The 24766-nt window shown below is 46.7% G+C and overlaps 1 protein-coding gene across 1 annotated transcript; it reads right to left on the reverse strand.

Annotated features, from left to right (window-relative positions):
* Positions 1-290: 290 nt before the first annotated feature.
* Positions 291-24086, reverse strand: LOC118774975 (large neutral amino acids transporter small subunit 4-like). Its single transcript, XM_036524621.1, has 13 exons — positions 23830-24086; positions 13576-13834; positions 12649-12704; positions 12377-12453; positions 7531-7623; positions 7033-7166; positions 5121-5317; positions 4874-5017; positions 3676-3808; positions 3033-3165; positions 2588-2661; positions 1447-1570; positions 291-763 (listed from the first exon to the last, which is right to left on the reverse strand). The coding sequence occupies exons 1-13, from the start codon at positions 23987-23989 to the stop codon at positions 602-604; spliced, it is 1746 nt and encodes a 581-aa protein (XP_036380514.1). The 5' UTR covers positions 23990-24086; the 3' UTR covers positions 291-601.
* Between the last annotated feature and the right edge of the window lie 680 nt (positions 24087-24766).

Consider the following 24766-nt stretch of genomic DNA (forward strand, 5'->3'; position numbering starts at 1 on the left):
TCAACAGGGAGGCGAATGAGTGTAAGTGTGTGTGTGTGAGAGAGAGAGTGTGTGTGTCTGTGTGTGTGTATAAATGGATGTGTGTGGTGTCCGTATGAGTGCGTGAGTGTGAGAGTATGTGTGTAAATGTAGAGATACACGGTGCTAGAGAAAGTAATTTTTTGTGTCCGCATTCTGAGGGTGATCATAAGTGCAGACGGTTTGTTGGGGACTGTATTAGTTTGTGTTTCTGTGTGTGTGTGTGTATTTGTCTATGTTTCTGTGTGTGTGTGTGTGTGTGTGTGTGTGTGTGTGTGTGTGTGTATGTATGTGTGTGTGTGTGTGTGTGTGTGCGTGTGCGTGCACATGTGTGTGCGTTGAACATCACATTTCGTGTCACAGTTGTGTCGGGCGTACGTGTCATTCTGTGCGAGGCGACAATGAATGTGTTGTCCATCTTGCGCAGAGGTGGGTAAGGCCAAGAATCGGTGTCGTTAAACGCGTGAGAGTATCTTCTGAACACAAGTACCGTGGGAAGGGAAGGAAGGGACATAAAGTCACTCTGCAGTTACTTTAAGTCTTCTTCCCGTCTCCCTCTCCCTCTCACCCCCTGTCTCTCTCCCTAAACAAAGGCCTCGTGTTTGCTGCTCCCGTTGATCTTCAGGTAGATCTTGGCATCTTCGTCACGCTCCTGCTTCTTGCGGATCAGCTGCTGGCGGAAACACAGCAGGTAGAGGGGCAGGCAGAATCCCAGAATGCTGAGAACCAGCAGACCCACGTTCACCTGCACGGAAGAGAGGAGGCTCATGGGAGTTTGAGGCTTTAAACAGACAACAGTCTGAATCAAGTCACTGCAGGACCAAATACCAATGCGTTCATAAACATGTGAAGATCCGATATGTTGTGGGAGAAAAGTGATAATGAGCAGCTGTGCACCAGTGTTTTTGATATGAAAGTTCTGCATGAAATGAACAATTACTGTGAAAAATGCCGAAAAATAGCTGAAAAATAACAGCTTTCGATGTGACATGCTGACTGGGTGATGAATATTTTTTTGTGAGCAGTGTGTGTGTGTGTGTGTGTGTGTGTGTAAGTGTGCATCTGTGTGTGTTTGAGTGTGCTTGTGAGTGTGTGTGCTTGTGAGTGTGTGTGTGTGTGTGTGTGTGTGTGTGTGTGTGTGTGTGTGTGTGTGTGTGTGTGCATAATTCAATTCAATTCAATTCAATTCATTTTTATTTGTATAGCACTTTTTACAACACAAGTTGTCTTGTGAGTGTGTATGGACATGCATGAGCGTAAGTCTGTGTGTGTTTATACAAATATTTAGGTGTGAATGTGAGGGTGTGCTTGTGTGAGTGTGTCCATGTGTATATGCTTGTCTGTGTCTGTGTCTATGTGTACGTGTGCGTGTGTGTGAGTCTGAGTACGTGTGCGAGTGTGAATATGTGTGTGTATGAGCAGTCGTACCCAGAGAGGATCTCCCTCCAGAGGGCCCATCATGGCCATGAACAGGGGCTGCTGAAGCAGGGCGAAAAGAGCGCTGACCAGCGAGTGCATCCCCGTCAGACTGCCGAACTGCGACGAGGGATACCTGCAGAGAGAGGTCACCTTATACACCACAGAGTAACACCCGGTGAATCTACTGACACTCAGACAGAGTGGCTCAGAGCACAGTCATTTACAGATTCACGCAGTCCTCTTTACAGAGACTGAGTTACTCAGAACATATTCATACAGTCTTCTCTACAGAGACTGAATTACTGAGAACGCATTCACACAGTCTCTTTTACTCTGAATTTCCACTTCCTACAACATTAAAACCTCTGGAAATTATGTCTGCAAATACCTAAATAGTTTAAGAACTTAAAATATATATTTCCAGGTTATTAAAATAGTACATATTAAAATATTATTGGATTTTAAATATTAAGCATCATAAAAATGTTAAATGCATTACATAATATGTTTTAAAAGTATTTTACTTTATTAAAACATAAATTAAAACACATTATTTAAAACATTATTTAAAACATTAGAATTACTTAGTTAGGAAGTTAATCGGTGTAACATCATGGCCTTGGGTTTGATTTGGTTTTGTTTGGCAGTCAGCAGCAGGGTATAGTGATTAAGTATAGTGATTGCAGGTACAGCTCCCTGGTGGCCTATTGTACTCATTTGCAAGGCACTTAACTTCAGTAAATACCCAGCTGTATAAATGTAAAATATGGACTATATAATGTCTGCCAAACAAATAAATATCACTTTGGCACTAAGGCAAGAGCGCCCCCTTGTGAATATTTTGTATATAGTAAACATATGCTTTCATGTTAAATGTGTAAATATTTTAAATATGTAATATGACAATGGAATCATATATGTACAATATATAAAATCATTGATAATGTGATTGCATAATTGTATATGCATTTCATAATTCACATAACTGTAAATGTGTGATGTTCTGAAATCTTAAAAATTGTGGTCATGTCTCTAATTTCACATGTCTTGTTGTGCCACAGAAGGAGCTTAACACCTCCTCACAAACCGTAACGATTCAAATATCTGCAAAATGAATCTGCTGTTTGTCTAACACACGGATCACACTTACACTGCGGCGTATAGCCCGCCTGCGGCGGAGTGGATGAACCCTCGTACGACCGTGTGCAGCACGAAGGACAGAATCTGGAGAGGGAAAAAAGCAAGAAGGAGAACCACTCAAGTCAAACATGTGTGTACAACTCCTTTGGCAGCACTGTGTATTTTCTTAAAAGAGCTCTGTGTTTAATGTGCTGTAAGCTGATTTAAAACCCACTTGAAATGGCAGCAGGGTTTTTTAAAAAAAAAAAAACAGCCACTAGGTGGCAGCACTTTTCTATGACTAAGGAGTTTACTACTGAAGTCAGTGCTTTGTGACACCAATGTCTCTCATTAAACCCAATGATATTAACTTGTCTCTCAAAGCAAAGACCTTTCACGAGTCACATACCTGTATGCTGTGGCCATGTTTGGCACAGGACTTTGACTGAGTAGAGGTGATGAGTATGCGCACTTACCTGAAGAGGAAGGTTGGACACCAGGCAGGTGACTCCGAAAGCGACCAGCAGCAGGTTGGTGATGAAGAAGGCCCGCGTGGCATTGGTCACCTTCTGGATTTGTCGGTCACGGCGCTTTGGTTGCGGCTGATCCCTGGCGAATCGGGGTAACAAATTATATTATTTAACAAATTAAAATTACATTTCCATTTGCTGCCTTCACGTTCTTGCTGTCCCGAAAGGTCTCCATTATATCATTGTGAATCAACACATTAATATTAATCTTACTAGCTTCATCGTCACTTAATGAGTTTTTTACGTTGCACAATATAAATTACATACAACATTTTATACACATATTCAATGCTTATAGGTACAGGAATTTGGACTGGACCTCAACAGGTCTTTGAGGCCTGGTTGTGACCAGGCCTGACCATCTGGAGTTTCTTACAGCAGAAGGCTAATGGGTGGGATGGATACCAGGCAAACAGGGTCACAGGGAGGAACTCCGGCCGGAGTAGCGGAGCGCGCGTCCGTACGGAGCACGGACTCAGAGAGGAACTCCGGCCGGAGTAGCAGAGCGCGCGTCCGTACGGAGCAGGGACTCAGAGAGGAACTCTGGCCGGAGTAACGGAGCGCGCGTCCGTACGGAACAGGGACTCACTTGCTGGCCTCCTTCTCGTCTGAATCCGCATCTTCACAGTCCTTCAGTTTCCAATCCATGATGCAGCCGATGACGGGCGTGGTCATCAGACACAGGAGCTGCAGCACACCGAAGATGGAGGAGTACAGACTCACTGCGAAAGAGAGAGAGGGAGAGGGAGAGGGAGAGAGAGGGAGAGGGGGGGAGGGAGGGAGAGGGAGAGGGAGAGGGGGAGAGAGAGAGAGAGAGGGAGAGGGAGAGGGGGAGAGAGAGAGATAAAAAGAGATGTTAACTCATGGATTTTGTTAATACAGTAACTGAGTGGTTAATGAGAGATAACACTACAGCACTACTTTGACTGACGTATCAGTGTTCCTTTTGTTCTTGTGAGTTTGCTTTGCTACATGGCCGAAACAAGAGTGGCCGTGATGAGTGGGTTATCCATGGGGTCAGAACAGTGTCAAATATGCAGTCCAGAGGGAGGTTAGGGTGATGGTTAAAGATTACCCAATGAATGAGAGGCAGAGAGAGGAAGCCATGAGTACTAGAAAAGGCTGCGTACAAAGAGGCTATTGTTTCTCTAAGCGCTTTGTTCTATCTACCGGTAGCCTTACCAACTTCCATCCTCTCCACTGAAAAGCACGAGAAAGGAAAGGGGAGACAGGGGGGAAGGGGGGAGACATCAGGAGAAATTAGCAATGCGCCTCTACTTTTAAAGGCTGCGGAGTGGACCCCTTGATTCAACCCGTAAAGTCATTCAAGAATACATCATAGCACCAAAGATGATGAGACACGCACTGAATAATCATACTTCACATACATCAGGGTCTTACATTTAAAGGAGTAAAAAGCCACAGACGAGGACCTTTATTTTTCCGAAAAAAGAGTGTAGCCGATTGTACTATTCTCCCAAGCTTGTCTTATTCACATACAGATCAGTTGACATACCAACAAAGGCAGACACCTAACCTTATTACCTTCTCTCACTTTCAAACACCCGCTCTCAAACGCACACTTTCAATCAAATGCGCACACACAGACCTTCTTAAACATGCACATGCTCTCTCTCTCTCTCTCTCTCTCTCTCTCTCTCTCTCTCTCTCTCTCTCTCTCTCTCTCTCTCTATCTCTCTCTCTCTCCCTCACTCTGCCTCACTCTCTCCCTCACTCCCCCCCTTCCTCTGTCTCTTCCTCTCCCTCACTCTCTCCCTCACACCCACCTGTGTTGAGGTCTCCGTCTGACAGGGACTCCAGAATGTTGTTCATGGCTCCCATGTAGAAGATGAGGCGGAGCTGGGTGATTGACATGGTGACCAAACAGAGGATGAAGATGGGACTTAGGAGGCTTTGCATGAAGGACGGAGCTGTGAGAGAGAGAGAGAGAGAGAGACAGAGAGTGGGTTAGGTGGGTTAGTTTAATACAGGTGTGCTCAGTCACTGAGCGATCGGCCGCAGGTAGACTCTTACACTCCTCCTCGGACTTGCACTTGACCTCCAGGTCCATAGTGGAGAGGCAGAGCTTGTGGCCCTCCTGCGACGTCAGCTCCTTGTGCTTGATGGAGTTGCCCGCGCTCAGACGGCGCCCCACGGTGGTCACCTGCCGGTAGAACTGCTTGCCCGTGATCTTGTGGTCGAAGCCTAGCCAGCTGAACTTGATCTTCACACTGGAGGGACAGACAGAGGGAGAGAAAAACGGGTGGGGGGGAGAGAGGAAAAGCAAGAGGGAGAGAGAGAGAGGGAGGAAGAGGGAAAGCGAGAGGTAGAGAGGGAGGGAGAGGGAGAGAGAGAGAGGGAGGAAGAGGGAAAGCGAGAGGTAGAGAGGGAGGGAGAGGGAGAGAGAGAGAGGGAGGAAGAGGGAAAGCGAGAGGTAGAGAGGGAGGGAGAGGGTGAGAGGTAGAGAGGGAGGGAGAGAGAGAGAGAGGGAGGAAGAGGGAAAGCGAGAGGTAGAGAGGGAGGGAGAGGGAGAGAGAGAGAGGGAGGAAGAGAGAGAGAGAGGGAGGAAGAGGGAAAGCGAGAGGTAGAGAGGGAGGGAGAGGGAGAGAGAGAGAGAGGGAGGAAGAGGGAAAGCAGGAAAGAGCGAGAGAGAGAGGAAGGGAGAAAGGGAGGGAAAGAGGGAAAACAAGAGGGAGAAAGAGAGGGAGAGAAGGAAAGAGGGAAAGAGGGAGGGAGGGAGTAAGGGAAAATGAGAGGGAGAGGTTACCGTTACACTCCCGGGTCTACAGCAGAGGAGACAGCGGGGGCAGCAGAGTTAAGCGGGTTTTAATCCCAGAGGGCTGCGCACTGCAAACAGCCCCAGGAGGCTGCCACGCTCCCTGCCCTCGCCACACACCGCGCGGACATCGCCGGCGGAGCGCACGCTACATACGGAAAATGCATTTATCCCCGGAAAGAATGCCGGCTCAACGTTCAGCTCTGCTGCGATTACATTAAAAGGGGATATGTTTTCCATATATTAATGAGCAAGAGCGGACATATCTCCTTGTAATGACAGCAAAAAAATGGACACTTTGGCTGATTTTGAAGTGCATACTATTCTGTATCGTCTATAAAAGAGAAATAAAAAATGTTAGTCATAAAAAACGGACACTTTTTGTTTGCAGGTTGTGAACAGGAGGCCCTGCACAACAAATGACAACAAATGACAGCTGTTTGAGTTTCAGCGTCAGAACCATAGCAATAAAACTGTGGCTGGCCATATGTGGCTGGAATTGCCCTCTGGGTTTATGAAAGGAACTGCTTTTATCACATCATGGTTTTCATACCCCAGGCTGTAGAAGGAAGGGATTTGAACTGCTCAGAAGATAGAATGCTTTGTCTGGCCATGTCATTCAACATCTATGGCCAAGGGAACTATGTTTCTGTCTGTGTGCCTGTGTGAAATTGTGTGTGGGTATGTCAGAGTGAGTGTGTGTCTGAACAAGTTTGTGTGCTGTGCATGCATGCAAGTCTGTGTGTGCCTGTGTGTGTGTGAGAGAGAGAGAGAGAGAGAGAGACTGTGTGTGTGACTGAATGTGTGTGTTTATGAGTGCGTGTGTGTGCCTGTGAGTGTGTGTGTGTGTGTGTGAGAGAGAGAGAGAGAGAGAGACTGTGTGTGTGACTGAATGTGTGTGTTTGTGAGTGCGTGTGTGTGTGTGTGTGTGAGAGAGAGAGAGAGAGAGAGACTGTGTGTGTGACTGAATGTGTGTGTTTGTGAGTGCGTGTGTGTGCCTGTGTGTGTGAGAGAGAGAGAGAGAGAGAGACTGTGTGTGTGACTGAATGTGTGTGTTTGTGAGTGCGTGTGTGTGCCTGTGTGTGTGCGTGTGCCTGCTTGAACACGTGTGCATGTGCAGGTGGACATGTGTTATCGTGCTATGCGTGTTACTGCTTTTGCGTCACTCACGTGTAGTCCATGTCCTCTGGCCCGGGGAAGGGCTCCAGCGGCCAGTTGAAGAAGCAGTTGATGTAGACAAGGCCGGCACCGCCCGCCCACACCAGCAGGATGGTGATGAAGGTCACGCCCAGGTCATAGATCACCTGAGAGGCAGGAACGGATTCAAACCGTCAGCCCCCACAGCTGACTGACTCAGACTCATAACTCCGTTTTACAGTCCAGGTGAGTTGCCCTCACAAAATGACACAGAATTCTTCTATATCATTATATTACATTATATTACATGCATTTAGCAGACGCTCTTAACCCAGAGTGACTTCCAGCAACAACAGGACATGCGTATCCATTCAATTTAAATGAGCAACAGTGTCAGACCAGGCTAACAACACTCCCAGACCAGTGAGTGTGAGCATAATACCAGTGAATGTGAGCACGTCAAGAAACTGGCTGAACTGGACACTGAGAAATGGAGGTTTACTGAGGCGTGCCAGTGGCAGCGTTCTGCACCTTGATGCCAGGGAAGGTGACGGCGGAGGAGGCGTAGGACCCGATCATAAGAGCGATGAAGGTGGAGCGAAGATCGCCAAACATGTTGGGCAGCTGGAGGGAGAGAGAGAGAGAGAGAGAAATCCCGTTACAGCATTACATTACATTACTGGCATTTAGCAGACGCTCTTATCCAGAGCGACTTACATCATTCACAGGTTTTTACAGTGTTATCCATTTATACAGCTGGATATTTACTGAGGCAATTCTGGGCTAAGAATCTTGCCCAAGGGTACAGCAGCAGTGCCCCCGTGGGGAATTGAACTAGCAACCTTTCGGGTACGAGCCCTGCTCCACTATGCTACACTGCCGCCAAGTACAGTACTTAGTATTCACCTCTACTCTTACAGTCTGTTCACGCATTCTGTGCTTCACTCGGGCCTTTGCAAATCTCCGGGAGAAAGTTCCCCAGGGTGGCGCCCTCTGCTGGCAGTAATTCCGCAGCATGTGGCACGAAAAACACACCCCGGCTTTTGCCAGCTTTGTGGGAACTGAAAAAACAGCCACGGGTGGAATGTGTAGGCAGGGATTAAAGCGGCGTGTGGGAAGGTTAGCGACAAGACTTTTGATGTTGACAGGCTAGCATTAGGTAAGTGAGAGAGAATGGCCCAAACAGAGCGCCAAAACAGTGCGTTTCCCTTTTTGAGCTCGAAGACAAAAAGCACAGCCTGTACCAAGCTGACAAAAGTAAACAACTTTCACTGAAGCTGAAGTGGTAGCTGGGTGAGCGGGGGAGTGGGGGGCTTGGTAGGGGTGGTAAGCACCATTAATCAAGTGAGGTGTGCTACTCTCAACCTAAAAATATTTCCCCAAAAAAATAACGAGGCACATATTTACACACAGAAACAAATCTGACCGCAGTGGAAAAAAAGAACATTGCAAAGCATCATGTGTCATGTGTCTGTCGCTAGCATAGGTACTGGTGGGAGTATATCCAAATACACCATGTCTCCCCACGTTCCTCATTCCCCCTCTCCCCGTCTCCATCCATCCCTCACTCTCCTCCAGCCCAGACAGGGAGCTTGTTAAAGAGAGGAATGAGCTCTCTCCCTTCATCCCACACCGACCACCACTCATTACGCCTCTAATTGGGACAGAGGTTGTCCAGAGAGACAAACAACCAACAAGGCAATTATAATAATAATAATAATAATCACCCACCCCCCACCCCCATTTGTGTCTCTCTATGAACTGATCTGGAAAGCCCTGTTTATGAGTATGACTGGCTGAGCAACTACAAGTGTTTTATTATGTAAGTGTGTGGGGTCTTGCACGTCAACAGAAGACCTATTTGGCAAAGGAAAAAAGGAAAAAATTAAAACCTAAAAAGAAAATCAGCAGTTCTAGCACTAGTTGAAGTTAAGAAAGCTGCTGTTCTGGATGTACAGTGCACTCAGGCGGTCCCTTAATGCAAAAATGCGGTTTCAGCGGTACAGGATGTGTCTCCTACTGTACATAGTGCTGTTCACCCGAAAAGAGGGCAGAATAAAAAGCTTTTGGGTTTTTGGCTGCGGTGTTTTACGTATCTGCTCAGAAAATAATAAATACTGTCATTAATGCCCTTACGAAGCTTGCATTAAGCATATTTAATTTGAGAACTTTGCTCCAGAGTACAACAGCACTGCCCCAGCCCTACTTCGAACCTCTGACCTTATTCTACAGTCAAGATTACCAAGACTCCCACTCACACGTTTTTAATCTTGTGAGCAAAATATATGTGTGTATGTGTGCATTTCTGTCTGTGAGTGTCTTGTACTCTGTGATGCCACTTGTTTTCTGGATGTGTGCACATGTGTGTGTGTGAGAAAGAGAGTGTGTATGCACGTGTATCTGGGTGTGCCGTAAGCTACGGTGAGGCCCGTTTTCCAGGTATGTGTGTGCGTCTTGTGCTCTGCCGTGTGGCCATATTTCCAGGTGTGACCGCACACGGGGGCCATGGAAGAGTAATGAGCCTTGCTGATGGGGCTAATGATTAACCAGCTTTGTCCTTTCTGAAGGGACACGGAAGAGAGAGAATGCTCACCTGACATGGCACAGTAACTGCTGCTGCACCCTGCACTGAGCAGAGGACCCGGGGACGGCTAACTATGGTGAAATAGCTGTTTGTCTTTCTGGGATTGTGGGCAATTTTCATGGATCACTTGCTGTTCAACAACTGTGGTTCTTACGTAACGCAGAAGAGGAAGATGAGACGAGAGAGAGAGAGAAAGAGAGAGTCCTCACAAATATTGGACCTGGAGAATATTCAGTGCATTAATCGACAGACTGGCGACAGTCTGTGATAAACACGACCGTTCCAGAGGAGAGCCGGGGAGACAGAAGGGAAAGAAAGGAGGGTGAACTTCTCTGACAGTTTGAAAGAGACAGAGACACGGAAGCGAGGGAAAGGACTGGACGGGAGAGTGAGAGAAAAGAGGGAGACAGAGAAGAATTGTGTGCGATGGCAGACTTCAGTCAACCGCTTTACAGCAGCTGACTTGAACCGGTCCTGACCAGCACAATCTGGGCTCGACAAAATCAAGGCACGAAATTAGTCATCAGGCAGCAACCCTGGTGGCAGTTGCCGTGACTTTGAGCTCAACTCCACCCAGCTCCATCGGACACACAGCAATTAGCTTCGGTCAGCAGCTTGCCCTGTGCAAATGGCTAGCTTTGACCACAGCCCAAAACCCTTGTATGTAATACAGCATGGCAAGGACTATAATCGCACACAACAAGAGCGGCGAGACCAAAGCTAAGGACACGCATCCATATTTGCACAGGCTTTCATAAAATCAACTAACGATAAACTAACCAGACAAAATAAATACATGTATATGACACACTCCCACATACATAAAGATATAAATAAATACTTTCATCATCAATTTTATGTGTTCAATTTCATCCTTCTTCATTCTCAATTCTTCACTTCTCTCTCTCTCTCTCCCTCTCTCTCTCTTTCTCCCTCTCTCTCTCTCTCTCTTTCTCCCTCTCTCTCCCTCTCTCTCTCTCTCTTTCCCTCTCTCTCTCCCTCTCTCTCTCTCTTTCTCTCCCCCCACACCCCCCCTGAATTTCTGAAAACTTCAGCTCAGCAAACAAAAACATGCAAATATTCAAACAGAGGACTTTTCTCGTCTCTGATGGTAAACAGCTCGGTTGAGACGGACGCCGGCTAAAAAAGATTCACCAGCCAAGAGAAACAATGAGGTCTGACAGTGACAGATGAGAGGGAGGAGTAATGTGTCAGAGACAACGCTGCAGTTAGAGATGGTAATGCGAGCTACGAGACAGAGCTGTAAATAGGAGAGGCCTGCTGAATTTCAGCATATAGAGAGGACTGAGGGGGGTGGATAGTGTGGCCCTGTGAATGTACAGTTTCACCTCTCTCACACCTTGTCCTCCCTTGTTCTCCCCGCCCCCAACGGCCTTACAATGTTTCTCAACCATCTTCCACTCTTCTCTCCTCCCGCACTTCTGTCCTTACCTATACCCCCTTGTCCCCAGGGTGCTGAATGTGTAAGGACATACAAGCTGCTCCAGTTCTTAGAGAAGCTTGAATTCTTACAGAAGCTCTAGATGTCACAGCGAGTCTAGGCCTTATAGCATCCCTGCTGTGTATGTTACACCTGCCCAGGCAGGTCAGAGGACCTCCTCATCATTCCCTCTCCCTCTTTCTCTCCCCCTCTCTACACATTTATCCGTGCTGGAGACAGGGAGGGTGATGGGAAAAAAAAAGAGGTCATGCAAGTAGCTGTGGGGTGTGAAGGGGGGAAATGGAGGACAGGCAGACCGAAACAAGGCGGAATGTAGAGCATGACATACATCCAGAGCAGAAAAAATAAGGTGTCGGAAAACTGAACAACATCTACCGTGCGGCAGAAAAACAACCTCCGCTGTACCAACAGTCTTGAGCGTGCTGTTATTCTAGCCAGCGTGAAACCAACGCTCGCTCACTCGTGCACACATGTGCACGAGAATGCCCACAAGCACAATTTCACGCATGGCAGATCAACAGCCGATAAAGCACCCGCGGCTTGGAAAAGGCACCTGCAGATTCTAAAGCAAACAAACGGAAACAACCGGGGCTAAAGATCAGCAGAGCCAGGCCACGGGACACAACCTGGCACTACTGTGCAGCACCAGCAGTGTGTGTGTGTGTGTGTGTGTGTTTAATGTTTGTGACTTGATATCAAGCCGCTCTGAACAACACAGGTTTGAGGTGGGAGTTGTGACTGTCGGAATTAAAAGAACGGCATTGTGCTCTTGCGTTTTAAGGTTTCCCAAGCAGGAAGTTGAGGTCCTGAAATGTAAAACTGCAATTCAGATTCATCTGATTGCACTTGTTTACCCAACAGTTGTTTATTGAACAGGAAGAGATGGGTTTTCAATATAAGCGAGTACAAAGAATTCTACTGCTATGACACCTGTGACATCGCTGAGACATTGGACTCTCCAGCAATATTAACCCTTTTGTACGTGACTTATTTTATGCTATGTAGTGCGTGTGTTACGTTACATGGTTCGTTATGTTTCATTAGCATTACTAAGCTTCTCATAGTTTTCATCGCCGCATTTGCTATACTTTTTAACATAAAATCACTGTTTCCTCAAAGCTAACGTTAGCTATGATTTTTTTCCAATCTAGTGTTCTAATCACACCGGTTTGACCGTACATACGAAAGGGCTAACAGATCTCTTTAGTTTGTTGTTTGAGGCGGAGAAGGAAGTGTATGAGTAATGGGTAATAAATAATAAAAAGCTGGAGCAGCAGCTCCCCCCCCCCCCACCCCCCCCCACACGGGGAAAGAGAGAGCCGGGCACTCACCGTCAGAGATGTGAAGGTCAGGCACATGCCTCCAAAGCCATTGAGAGCCAGAGCGATGAAGATGAGGACGGACAGCTCTGTGTGGGACACAAGGAGAGATGATCAGAGGGAATTACGAAGATCACAAACATTGAAGGAAAAACTGGGCACACAGAGAAGGTTAAACACAAACACACCAAAGCAAACAGGTGAGAGACAGATCACAGAGTGACAGATGCAGACAGACTGCTCTGAATGGGCCTTGTAGCAGGAGGAAGACTACGGACACATACCGTCAGGGTTACTGGCTCCATAGGCAATCAGCAGGCAAGACAGGCCAAAGCAGGCACTATGATGACATAAAATAATTTTATAACAATAAGTCAGATTACAGTAAAGGAAATTTTTAAGGACATTAACATAATACTGCCCAAAACATCCAGTTAGAGAGCTGGATATTTACTGAGGCAGCATTGGGTTAAGTACCTTGCCCAGGGGTACAGCAGCAGTTCCCCAGTGGGGAATCAGTTACGAGTCCTGCTCCTTAACCACTACACCACACCACTGTCTCATCACTTGCGACAGCAGAAAACACCACACACACACCTTACATCACCTTACCACTTAACACTCAATCACTCATGTGGCAGCAGTATACCATAGTGGTAAGGGGCAAGGCGCACAACTGAAAGGTTGTCAGTTCAATTCCTCACTTGGTCACTGCTGCTGTACCCCTGGGCAAGGTATTTAACTCAGAACCCCACAACAGCACAGAACTAAGCATCTCATCACTCATCACTGACCCTCACAGCATCTCATCACTAATCACTGACACTCACAGCATCTCATCACTCATCACTGACACTCACAGCATCTCATCACTAATCACTGACCCTCACAGCATCTCATCACTAATCACTGACACTCACAGCATCTCATCACTCATCACTGACACTCACAGCATCTCATCACTAATCACTGACCCTCACAGCATCTCATCACTAATCACTGACACTCACAGCATCTCATCACTCATCACCACACCTCACAGCATCTCATCACTCATCACCACACCTCTCAGCATCTCATCACTCATCACTGACCCTCACAGCATCTCATCACTCATCACCACACCTCACAGCATCTCATCACTCATCACTGAGCCTCACAGCATCTCATCACTCATCACCGCACCTCGCTGCCCCTCCCGGCCCGCTCACCTGCCGAGCAGCCTCAGCTTGCGCGGGCCATACTTGTCCATGACGATGCCGAGGGGCAGCGTGATGGCGCTGAGCAGGAAGGAGCCCATGGTGAAGGCCAGGTTCAGCATCTCGTCCTGTTCCTTGCAGATGACCCAGCCGTTCATGCGGAGGAGGTCGTCGGCGGGCTGGTTGTCCGTGGCGGACTCGTAGTAGTCCGGGTAGTCTTCATCCGCTGGCGCCCGGGCAGGCTGCGTGTGGTTCAGGACTGAGCTGTTCGCTGGCAGAGACAGAGAGAGAGAACAGAGAGGAGAGGTTTATTCATGGGCTTGCAGCTTGCAGAGACAATGGTACTCTGACAATCAATGATTGTTTTGCTCTGACGAATTTCCTTCACTATGTGTGAGAGAAGGACATGGGCACGGTGCCAGGAGAAAATACAGAGGGCCACAAAAAGTCATATCTTAAATAAACAAAATAAATACTATGTAGACATAAGGATATAAGGAGACAACTGGGGGTGCACTGAGGTCTGTCTGGGGGTGCAACATAAGTACCCTCATATCGCCAAGCCTCGTTTCCCGTAATGTTTCGCACTCTGTTACACTGTGAGCACGACACAGCCGGAAGTAAGAATAACACTGGGCCTGCATGTGACAGTGCAATCTGGAATTAGGCACGTCACGAGTCTCTTTGCGATTGCGCTTATTTTAACGGTGGCTCACTGGAATGCCGAGTCTGTCTTGTCTTGTACACACATTTTCCTTCCCTGTTCGCCTCTCCTCCCTGTATTCTCTCTCCTGTCCATCGGGCTCTCTTGCTCAATAAGACGGGAGTTAATATATCTGCTGTCTATGTTCCACCACATCAATAGCCCATCTATCAATTGCTAACTGGTGCACAGAGCAGGGTACACAATAGTTTAACAGTTTAACACTTCGGATTGTTCATTCTTCTGCAAAAGGCTCCTCCTCATCCATGCCATAAAGAGTTTCAGCTTTCCGCCAGGGCCAGGCCGGTCTGTGCACTAGCACGTGCCAAGGCCTATGTGACCAATCACAGCTCAACAGACTCCGCACAAAGCACACCTCATTTACTGTTCCACAAATAAGTGTGATCCTCCGAGAGGGAGACATCCTTAAAACGCTGTTGACATGACCGCCATTCAGACCGGCAATAAGCTGACATTGTACAGTCAACCGACTGTACGTGTGAATGCGGCCAGCCAGAGTGAGTCATTAGTGGGTCTTCAAGAGGAACACTCGAGCGCCGAACAGTGCTGAGTCAACAGGACGGTCACATGAACAGCTGCACACCGAAATGTTCCACTTAGCACACTTAACGCTGTGCTCACAGAGGCACTGAGCACAGCCCTCATCAGACCACCACAATTGTCTGTTGTGCTGCATCTAACAATTGCTGACTGATTACTGAATTTGAATATAAATTAGTAGATAACAGTAACAGCAACAGTAACAGTAACAACCATCGGACACGTAATTTACAGTTAGGATAATTATAAAAATGACGTGATCATTACATCTGACAAAATTTAGGTTTGTCTGCCAAAGGACGTCATAGCTGTCAGTTTCATCCTGTACCACTCAGCAGATGGGAGAGGAAAATGTGGAGAAATGCTAAAAAGTTGCTAAGAAGTTTCGCCATCCACCGCCAAGCGTGCAACGTTTCTGCTGACACTGGCTCATGAAATATTCCAACCCTACCCACCGACTGAAACAGGAGGGAGCAAAGTACTAGGAAGGTGCTGAAGGTGGGGAGAGAGATGGTGCGAAAGGGCGAAAAAATTGCCATGCAAAGCACCCAGGGGCCTGGTGATGAAAGCAGTGAACCTGGCCCGCAGTCCCCTGACGAAGTAACACCCACTCCTTATTCACGGCCCCCTGACACAACAGGGACCTACACAACCCCCCCCCCCCCACCCCCCCCGAGCAATTCCTGGAAATCCAGTACTGATACTACAGACACTCCAAATATGTGCTGACCAATCTTGATCCCACGCATAAACGAGGGAACCACAGCCAGAGGAGAATGAGGAAGCAGGTATTGTAATTACTTTCCTGCAGTCTTGTTCTGTGCTGTTAGGGAGAAATTCAACCCTTACCCCTACTCTGACGTTTTAAAAGCAAAAATAGCTATGTAAGCTCAAAACTTCATGACTTTGGCACAAATAAACCTCAGCATAGTTCTGTACGTATGGATAAGAGCTTATGATAAGAAAGAGGCCAGCAATATAGTTTATCTCCTGATTGTCCCGCTGGAACATCTGATACCAGTCCATTTACAAGCTCTTACATAACCCGCTCACTGCATTTTACTGTAACGTGTGCTGGCTGCCAGGTGCACAGAATCATGGGTAAATTTTCTTCGACAGGTCAGTCACATCAGAGGGTGCCTTGCTAGAACGTCACCTGGAAGTACAGCAGTCTGCAGCGGTGGAGTACAGGGAGATCCTCACCGTTCAGCTGGACATACTGAGGCAGATTACAGTGAACAGCGAAATCCACAAAAAAACGATAACAACAACGAAATTACGCAGCGACTAACGAGCGTCTATATTGATGTAACACTGTTATTAATATGTGCAGTGTGAAAAATAAATGCGACAGACTGTGAGCTGGCTCAAGAAGAGAGAGCGCAGAACGGGGGGTAGCGCTGTCTGGTACAAACATCACAGTTGCAAATCTGGGAACGGTGAAGGTCTGGGCACTGTTAGCCCTGTACGTGTTTGTTCCCAGCCGCCACCCCCCCCCCCCCCCCCACCCAGCCTTTCGGCCTCATCGTAACTCTCGTTGCTGTCTCGGGCTACCCCTTTATCCTTCAAACTCAACAAAGCCCCCATGACCCTCTCCCCTCATCAAGATAATCTGCTTTGCAACTAAATGTCAGCCTGGCCGTAGAACTTCGCTCCAGACGCACTAAAATGCAGGGATGGGTGAGAGGAAGCAACTCCTTGTGAATGGTGTGCACATCAATAAGTGGAAGCACGGCAGTGTTTCTCAGAAACTCTGTTATTCTCTTCACAGCCTCCAAAACCAGAAAGCCACAATCCTTTGATACAAACACTTATTTCCAGGAATGGCATATTGCGTAATTAAATACTAGGAATTTCCCAATCTTTAATTCTGTGCAGTGTGTATTTTTGTGCTTTGTGTTACGTTTGCTTTCAAAATTGCTTAACATGTTTACTATTTACTGCTGTAACGTAGGGTCAGAAAACACGGTTTCCTCTAAGCCATTAAGACTGGTAATTTGACATCAGTTCCATTATTCTAAGTGTTTTTGGATATTCAGTCTTGAAATGTGTTCCTGTGTCCCTGTTACACAGTGCAGCCAGCATTCTGATGGTCTTTGCTGATGACATCAAAGTGTTCTAGAAGCTTTCAGACAAAACTAAAAAAAAAAAAAACTATACCTATATGTAAGGTAGATGAAAGTAAATTAACCGTATGACTCTGTAAATCATAATATCAGTGTCAGAACCTTTCTAGTCTAATCAAGACATATACAGCCTTAATTTTTCTCATTTGCTCATTTTTGTTAGGTATTTGTATGTTAAAAAAGAATTTGTCTTTCCTCTCTCCACTCTGTTAAGTGCTGATCATCTTCTGTGATCATCTTCATTTCATTTAATCTACCTTTTCTGAATCAACTGCTTTGATGTCTATACTGAGTGTTAAGAATGGTCTAACATCATTATCCTAGAGTACTGAGTTACTTTAAAATGCTGTCTAAAATACTAAGCATAATAATGTAATGTTAATGTAGAGAACAAACCCTTTCAAAAAAGATCTTTAAAAACATTTCCATGTGAGACAGCACTGCTTACAATGAAAACAGAAGATTAAATTTCTTTGTTGTTTTTGTTGATTTCCATCGTCATGTCATAGTTGCTTGTATGCAACATGCTGCAAGGGCTAACGTCTTTTGGAATCCCTGCCTGTTTGCTGTCCTAACGAATGTCCTTTGAATTTTATTTTAGGGTAAATATTCTTCCCCAGAGGACACAATGGGGGTTCTTAATTGTTTGTTTGTGTGTGTGTGTGTATGTGTGTGTGTGTGACTGCTGTAGAACACAGCATTATCAGCCAAAATCACAACAGCAGAACTGATTTTAAAAGAGACATAAAAGCAGTGAGAAAACGAGAAAATGAGGAATGAGCGAGAAATAAAAATGAAAACTTGAGAAAAGGGAAATGGAGTCTTAAATAATAAGAGAAGTAAAGAGTTTTTCAGGTATTAAAAGGAGAAAGTTGCTGACAGTACGCCAGGGGCTGCACCATTCGCACACCCGCACAAATTACAAACTCCCAGACATATGCTATATAGGGTGGACCATTTCAGCACGGCGCTCGAAACCGTTTCGTAAGCTAACAGGCCAGCCTCCTGCTGAGCCATGCCAACCTCAGCTAGCTGACACACGTGGGGCCCTTCCCTAGCCTGCTGCCAGACAGGTGACGGCATGTGTCAAAGTGTGTCGTGGCCTGCTGTGGAATTCCGTGACGCGTTTGCCGTCCGCATGCCAAAAAGCCCGGGGAGGAGGAGTTCCGCGGGGGGGGGGGGGGGGGGGGGGGGGGCGGTGACGTAGGAAGGCTACCAAAGCGGAGTGCAGTGAGGCGCCGTCCCCTGACCTCCTTCCCCAGGCCAAACCTCACAGACGAATGTTCACTATGGCGCTCGGGGGAGTGCCGCGGCCACGACATGAGCCAGCGCCGTCAGTGTTCGGCCCACCAACCTCACGCAGGTGTGAACCGGCGCTCATTTGCAGACCCTGATTAAAAAAAAAGGCTTAGCGGTGACTTGGCACTATCGGCAGCCACACCCTAGCGGACCAGCCGCCAAGTTTCCTCACGCGGAGAGAGAGGCTACCTAGAGGGGCCAGGCTGTGCCCACATCACAGCCTGCAAAGAGATCCACAGAGAGCCGCGCTTCATCACAAAACATAAAAAGTTCCACGAAGTAAGAGACACATCCTTCCCAAAAATAACACGTATCTATTCACAATTCCTCAATGTGAGGACAGGGAGAGACTGTCTTTGCTTCTGGGGGAAGGGGGTAATGGAAGGACACACGCTGGCAGCCAGGAATGTACTTATCTGCCATAGCCAGGAGGTACAGTGAAGGCCACTAAAGCAGCCCACACATACCTTATATACGTTACAGTTGGAGTTTGACATTACAACTTATTTGTATCATTTTTGTCTGTTTAATTTCTTTAGTAATATTTGATTTTTTTTCTACATTAGGAGGAATAGCTGTTACTGTATCCTTACATTGCTGTATTTTGTTACTGCTGTTTGATTTGTTCGCATGAATGCGCTGGTAACACATGCTTGTGATGCCAGTAGTGTAAACTGAATTGGTAGTTGAAGGGGTTATTGTGAGGTGGGAGGTACTGAGGATGGTAAAGATCAGTAGAGAGGAAGAGAAAGGAAAAAAAAGAGACAAAGAGACAGAGAGAGAAAGACAGACAAAGACTGATAGCAGGGGGTGGCTCTGATTGAGGTAAATCCTGTAAGAGACTGAGAATAAAGATGAAGGGGGTGATAAAAGCACTTAAACCGCTTTACCAATTAATACCTGGCATGTGTTTCTGACATCTGATAAGGAAACAGGAGGACACTGTGCTGCTTTGAACTGGCAGAATATGGCAGTTCAAAGGCTTCTGCTGTATCTGCTGAGTCAATGGCTTCTCTTGGTCAAGTGATGCTGATAACTAAACTACTTTTCACCCAACCTTTTAAAAAAAAAAAGAGAGGGAGAGAGAGAGAGAGAGACAAAAACAGAAATCACGTCTGCTCATTACTCGTGTGATTGGTTATTGTGGAAATCATGAGTATTTAGCACTGTCCAATCTGATTACACCGCCTCACACTGCTTCTCAAAATCATGTTTGGGCGAATGCACCTCCTCCCCCACAAGATCTCCTTATCTTTAGAGCTCGCTCTCCTCAGATGAACCAGTTTTTATCAGAGGACTTTATGCCACAGCGTTCTCTCCGTTATCCCCTGAGGTGACGTCTCAGAGAATGTCCCAAGACATTTCTCCGGAGGCTTTGGAAAACGTGCACCGGCATTACATCATGCTGTAGACTTCAGGAAACGCACTTCTGCAAACCCGGTCTGCTGGAGGGGAGGGGACTGTGAAAGCTGCCAGACCTGGATACTGACCACGCTGACCACACTGATCACACTGACCACGCTGACCATGCTGACCACACTGATCACACTGATCACACTGACCACGCTGACCACACTAATCACACTAATCACACTGATGACACTGATGACACTGACCACACTAATCACACTGACCACACTGATCACACCGACCACACTGACCAAACTGACCACACTGATCAGAGGCACAAGCAGGCCTCATAACCACTACATATACCCAATTTTGACCGATGTATATGTGAACTAAAAGACATTGAGCAGTCTTTGCAGAGTAATCACAACAACCCCTCTCTCATTTGGTCACAGGTGCAGTCCCTAAATCCCACTACCCCACAACCTCTCTCCGAACAGCTCCACTTACAGGTACAGAGACGATTACCTGACTTGAGAGTTTAACAGCCTCAGATGAGGAACTGATAACCATACCTGTGTGTGTGTCTGTGTGTGTTCTTGTGTCTGTGTGTGTGTGTGTGTGTGTGTGTGTGTGTGTGTGTGTGTGTGTTTGAGTGAGTGACTATTTGCAGGTAGACCTCCATTTCACAAACGGAGTGGTCCTTTGAGCTGCTTCTTTATCTCTCCCCTAATTTCAGGCTCTTTGTGATATCTGGAATTCAGAGGACTGAGAATCCCTCTGAGCTGTGATCACCCCTGTCCTCTCTGTGGCATTACGCCTGGCGAGAAAAGCTGATCAATATCGACTCAAAAAGCTGATCAATATCAACTCTCACCTCTGAGGGGTGGAAGGACACCCTAGCAGCTCGATGCACTTTGCACTCCAAGGAGTTGACACTTTTACTAACACAGTTTGGGCTATTTGTTACTTTGTGCTTGTGGTTCGACCCTAAACATGGGCACTAGACACTTGGGTTGTCTGTTGGAACAGTGTCTAGAGGTACCCTGGTTCTATCGACCCATTGGCATTTAGCAGACGCTCTCATCCAGAGCCACTTACATCCATAACAGGTTTTTTCAATGTTATCCGTTTATACAGCTGGACATTTACTGAGGCAACTGTGGGTTAAGTACCTTGCCCAAGGGTACAGCAGCAGCACCCCCATTGAACCAGCAACCTTTCGGTTACGAGTCCTGCTCCTTTCTTACTATGCTACAATGCCACTTCCCAACCCGCAGGCAAAGTGCTGTATGTCTAATGAGGTTCTGATGATAGAGCAGGAGTTGTGCACTACAGCAAACATCCCCTACCCTGTTTGTGGGAATGAACTCACCCTTGAGCTCTCACCCTTCTCAGAGTCCTGAGCAGGTTTTCAGTAACCATTAGGAAAAAAACGCTTGTTCAGCTGCGGGGACACAGCTCCATAAGTGCTGAGCCGTATCTGTGTGGACTTTGTCCAACAAACACGCAAAGCTCACTGATAAAGCCTTTATTGTGCGCAGACTTCAATCAAGTGATGTGTCTTCACAACCGGCTGCCCCTGAGAGACAGCAGCCAACAGTTGCAACGTTCTTACAGTGTAACGCAACACACCCGTGGCTAAAAGATTCACAAAGGCTCGACCGGAGAGGAGAAAGGAAGGCAGAGGTATGCAAACCCCTGAGATCTGGAATCCAAGCCACCAGGCACTCAGGTGGAGCAAAGAAAACGGGGGTGCCAGGAGTCAGTAGATCTCCCAGAAAGATTAGCTACCCCCCCCCCCCACCTCCCCCCGGTCCTTTCTTTAGTCTCTGCTGCACATACTGGCTCGTCTTCCTGATTTGGTTAAGAGACCCGCGTGGCCCCGTCCCTCCTTTGTACTAAAGAAGGTCTGACTTTTAATGCAAATTCCAAACCAAGGTCTGCTGTTCACTAACAGCCTGTCTGAAGAGGCACAGCCTGCCTGCAAAGAAGAAGGAAGGCTCTCTTCTTTAACAATTCTGCCACACTGCATGTTTGTTGGACGGACACCACCACACCACCAGCCCACCATCAAGCTGTTCCTCTTTTTCCTCGAAGGGACACCACTAAACTCTTTTATTCATCGCTTTACATTACATTGTTGGAATTTTGCAGACGCTCTTATCCAGAGCAACTTTTTTTTTTTACAATGTTATCCACTTATACAGCTGGATAATTTACTGGGGCAACTGTGGGTTAAGTACCTTGCCCAAGGGCACAGGAGCAGTGCCCCTGTGGGCAATCAAACCGGCAACCTTTCGGTTTACATTTACATTACATTTACATTACATTTACCGTTACAAGCCCTGTTCCTTGACCGTGCCGCCCCCTCTAGCCAGATTATTTATCATTACCACTAGCACTGGAGCTGTTTCATTAAACTGCTTGGACTTCATCCAGTTTGTTGCATGTCATCAAAGATGCCAGACATCAGGTCTTCATTACACAGCACAGCGGTAGTGCTGCTAGCCCTCAGTCTAAAGCGCTAAACCACAATCACTCCTCCACACAACCTGTGATTAATCTGCCAGCTAATGAAACCTACACAGCCCACAATACACTCAGTCTTCTTTTCAGTTGATAATGTTCTTCCTCCACACAAAAGGGAATTTAGATAATGCCCATTGTGGCTGAAAGAAAGGAGCTTTGCATGTGTGACTGTTCAATTACACTGAATCTACATCTCTGTCAAGCCAATCTCCTGAGCCATGCAAAGCCCAATACATTATATATTTATGATTAACCTTTATTTGACGAGAAAGGTCAGCTGTAAAGTCGTCTGTCATGCTCAGTGACGACTTTGGGAAACCAGAAGGAGTAGGGAATGCAGGGGTTATGTAACCGATCAACTGTTGCCAGGGTGTTGGGGGCACGATTACGTGACCAGATCGAGGGAAATAGTTTGGGATTGTGACCAGGACACTGGAGTTAACATTCCTTACGGGATCCGGGGGTTCATTACTGATCACAGTGAGTCGGGACCTTAGTTCAATGTTCCATCTGAAATGTGACATCTACTGAAGACTAGACACTGATGACGCACCAAACACCACCTCCGGCTTCAGCCAGGTTTTCCCACCGGCTTTCCCGTCACAGCCTTGATCAAGCCCAGCCCCATTCAGCTTCAGCCAGTGGCCAACTCACACACAAGCCCAGGAGAAGGATACCTGGTGGTGCAGCTACTGGCAAAAATATAAATCTTGAAATTTGCAGTTTGTTACCTCAGAATGGTGCCATTTTAACTGAAGGTATGCACGCATATGCAGATCAGTTTATTGTGCTACTTCTGACAAAAATGCAGGCGTTGTTAAGGACATCATCCAACATCGCCACAGTGGTATGTAAAAAATGACCGATTTCATGCCGTATAGCAATATGACATGTACGTGAACAGTTGTATATTTTCAAGGTGGTTGTTTGCCCCACCACCACATTAAACAATTATAATAAAGTAAAAAATAATTATATTGACGTGAACTATAAAGATTGTTGCTAGTATTGGTGCTACAGTGAAGCATGGAGCACCCATTCATCACTAAGCTCCCATGGGTCTTCTTGAAAATGTAGCTGTCCTTTGATTCTACTTCACTCTGCCATTTACAAACTCATCGGTGAAATTACCAGTGTCCACATTTCAACTTCCCTTCTGTCTAGGGCAAGACCAGCAATTTTTTTTTCGCAAATTTATAATTAATTAAGGTGTCAGCAAATAAGGATTTAAGCAGCTGGATACTGGGCAGTTTTAGGTATGTATCCCACAGTGTTTCCCAAAGCCAGCTGGTTTGAATTCAATTTAAACTCTTCCTGGCATGTTTTGGATATAGCTTCCCCAAATCCTGCTGTATAATGTGGCCTTCTTGCCTTCATTCTTTTCTTCACAGACTTCCTGTGTGCCCTGTTCTATGCCGTATCACATGTAGTTCTCTGACACGGCTCCCTGTTTAACCAGGCTCGGCGCCAGGAGAAAATACAGAGGGGCGCGCTTGCAATCCACGGGAGGGCACGAAACGTTATATCTTAAAAAAACCGTAATAAATACTATGTAGACATCGGGATACAAGGAGACAACCGTGGGTGCACGGAGGTCCGCCTGGGGGTGCAGTGCACCCCTAAGCACCCCCGTAGCACTGGCCCTGTGTTTAGCTTTCCCTAACCCCTCAGCCGTGCGAGGAAGGCCGGCGTTACCTGACTCCGTGCACAGGTAGGAGTAGAAGCCCTCGGACTTTAGCATGATAAGCAGGGAGCCCCAGCCCAGCAGGACGGCGGAAAACAGCAGGTTCTCGATCACCGCCGTTACTGCCATCCACCACCGGCGGGAGAAGGCGGTCGCCAGAGAGGGAGCCATGGCAGGGTTGCGAGGGACGCCGGGGACGTGGGCGAACGGGCGTAACAACGGCGGCACTGGAGGTGGAGCGGGGGGGCCACGGGAGACACCGAGATCCAAGCTGTTAAGAAAAAGGAACGCACTGATCACGCTGTCACTATGCCAGAGCAGTGGTTGCTTGCTGTACTTTACTACTCAGTATGAGTTTTGTTAGGCCTGTGTTTCGAGCTGGAGACACAGTTGGTGGTCAGGCTGGTGTGGGGTTAAGGGCAGGATGATGGCTTGTAAGATATTATGTATTACATTACATTACATAACATGCATTTAGCAGGCATTCTTATCCAGAGCGACTTCCAGCACAATATAACGTAAGTGTATCCATTCAAGTTAAATGAACAATAGTGTCAGACCATGTACAGTAATATCATTGGAAGACTTATTGTAATAAATTGTTGAGATGTAACATATAGTGATTGCACTGTTGCTTGGCATAAATAATTTGTCATTTCTTAAGCATTATTACAAGTTACAAGTTATTACAGTATAATGTAGCTGCTATTACTAAGCACGAAAAGAGACTACATTCTGGGGAACAGAACTATGTAGGGAGGTATAATGGTAATGAACAATTAAGTCTTATTAATGGAAATACATTCCATTATTATGGCATAGAAAACAATTTTTCACGGCAGAAACAGGCTTCCACACAATGGGTAATTTTCTCTTTTTCCAGTTTGTTTCAGGCTTCTGAATAATTTAAAGCTATTTATGGTGAGTCATTAGAAAGTACTCGACCCT

Source organism: Megalops cyprinoides, chromosome 3, assembly GCF_013368585.1.
Source record: "Megalops cyprinoides isolate fMegCyp1 chromosome 3, fMegCyp1.pri, whole genome shotgun sequence".
In the NCBI taxonomy this organism is placed as follows: domain Eukaryota; kingdom Metazoa; phylum Chordata; class Actinopteri; order Elopiformes; family Megalopidae; genus Megalops; species Megalops cyprinoides.

Coding starts and splice junctions, on each gene's coding strand:
- LOC118774975 (XM_036524621.1), bottom strand. CDS start 23,989: ATGGCTCCCTCTCTGGCGACCGCCTTCTCCCGCCGGTGGTGGATGGCA. Junction 12,705..13,575: donor AAGCTGAGGCTGCTCGGCAG/GTGAGCGGGCCG, acceptor ATGTCATCATAG/TGCCTGCTTTGGCCTGTCTT. Junction 7,624..12,376: donor TGACCTTCACATCTCTGACG/GTGAGTGCCCGG, acceptor CTCTCCCTCCAG/CTGCCCAACATGTTTGGCGA.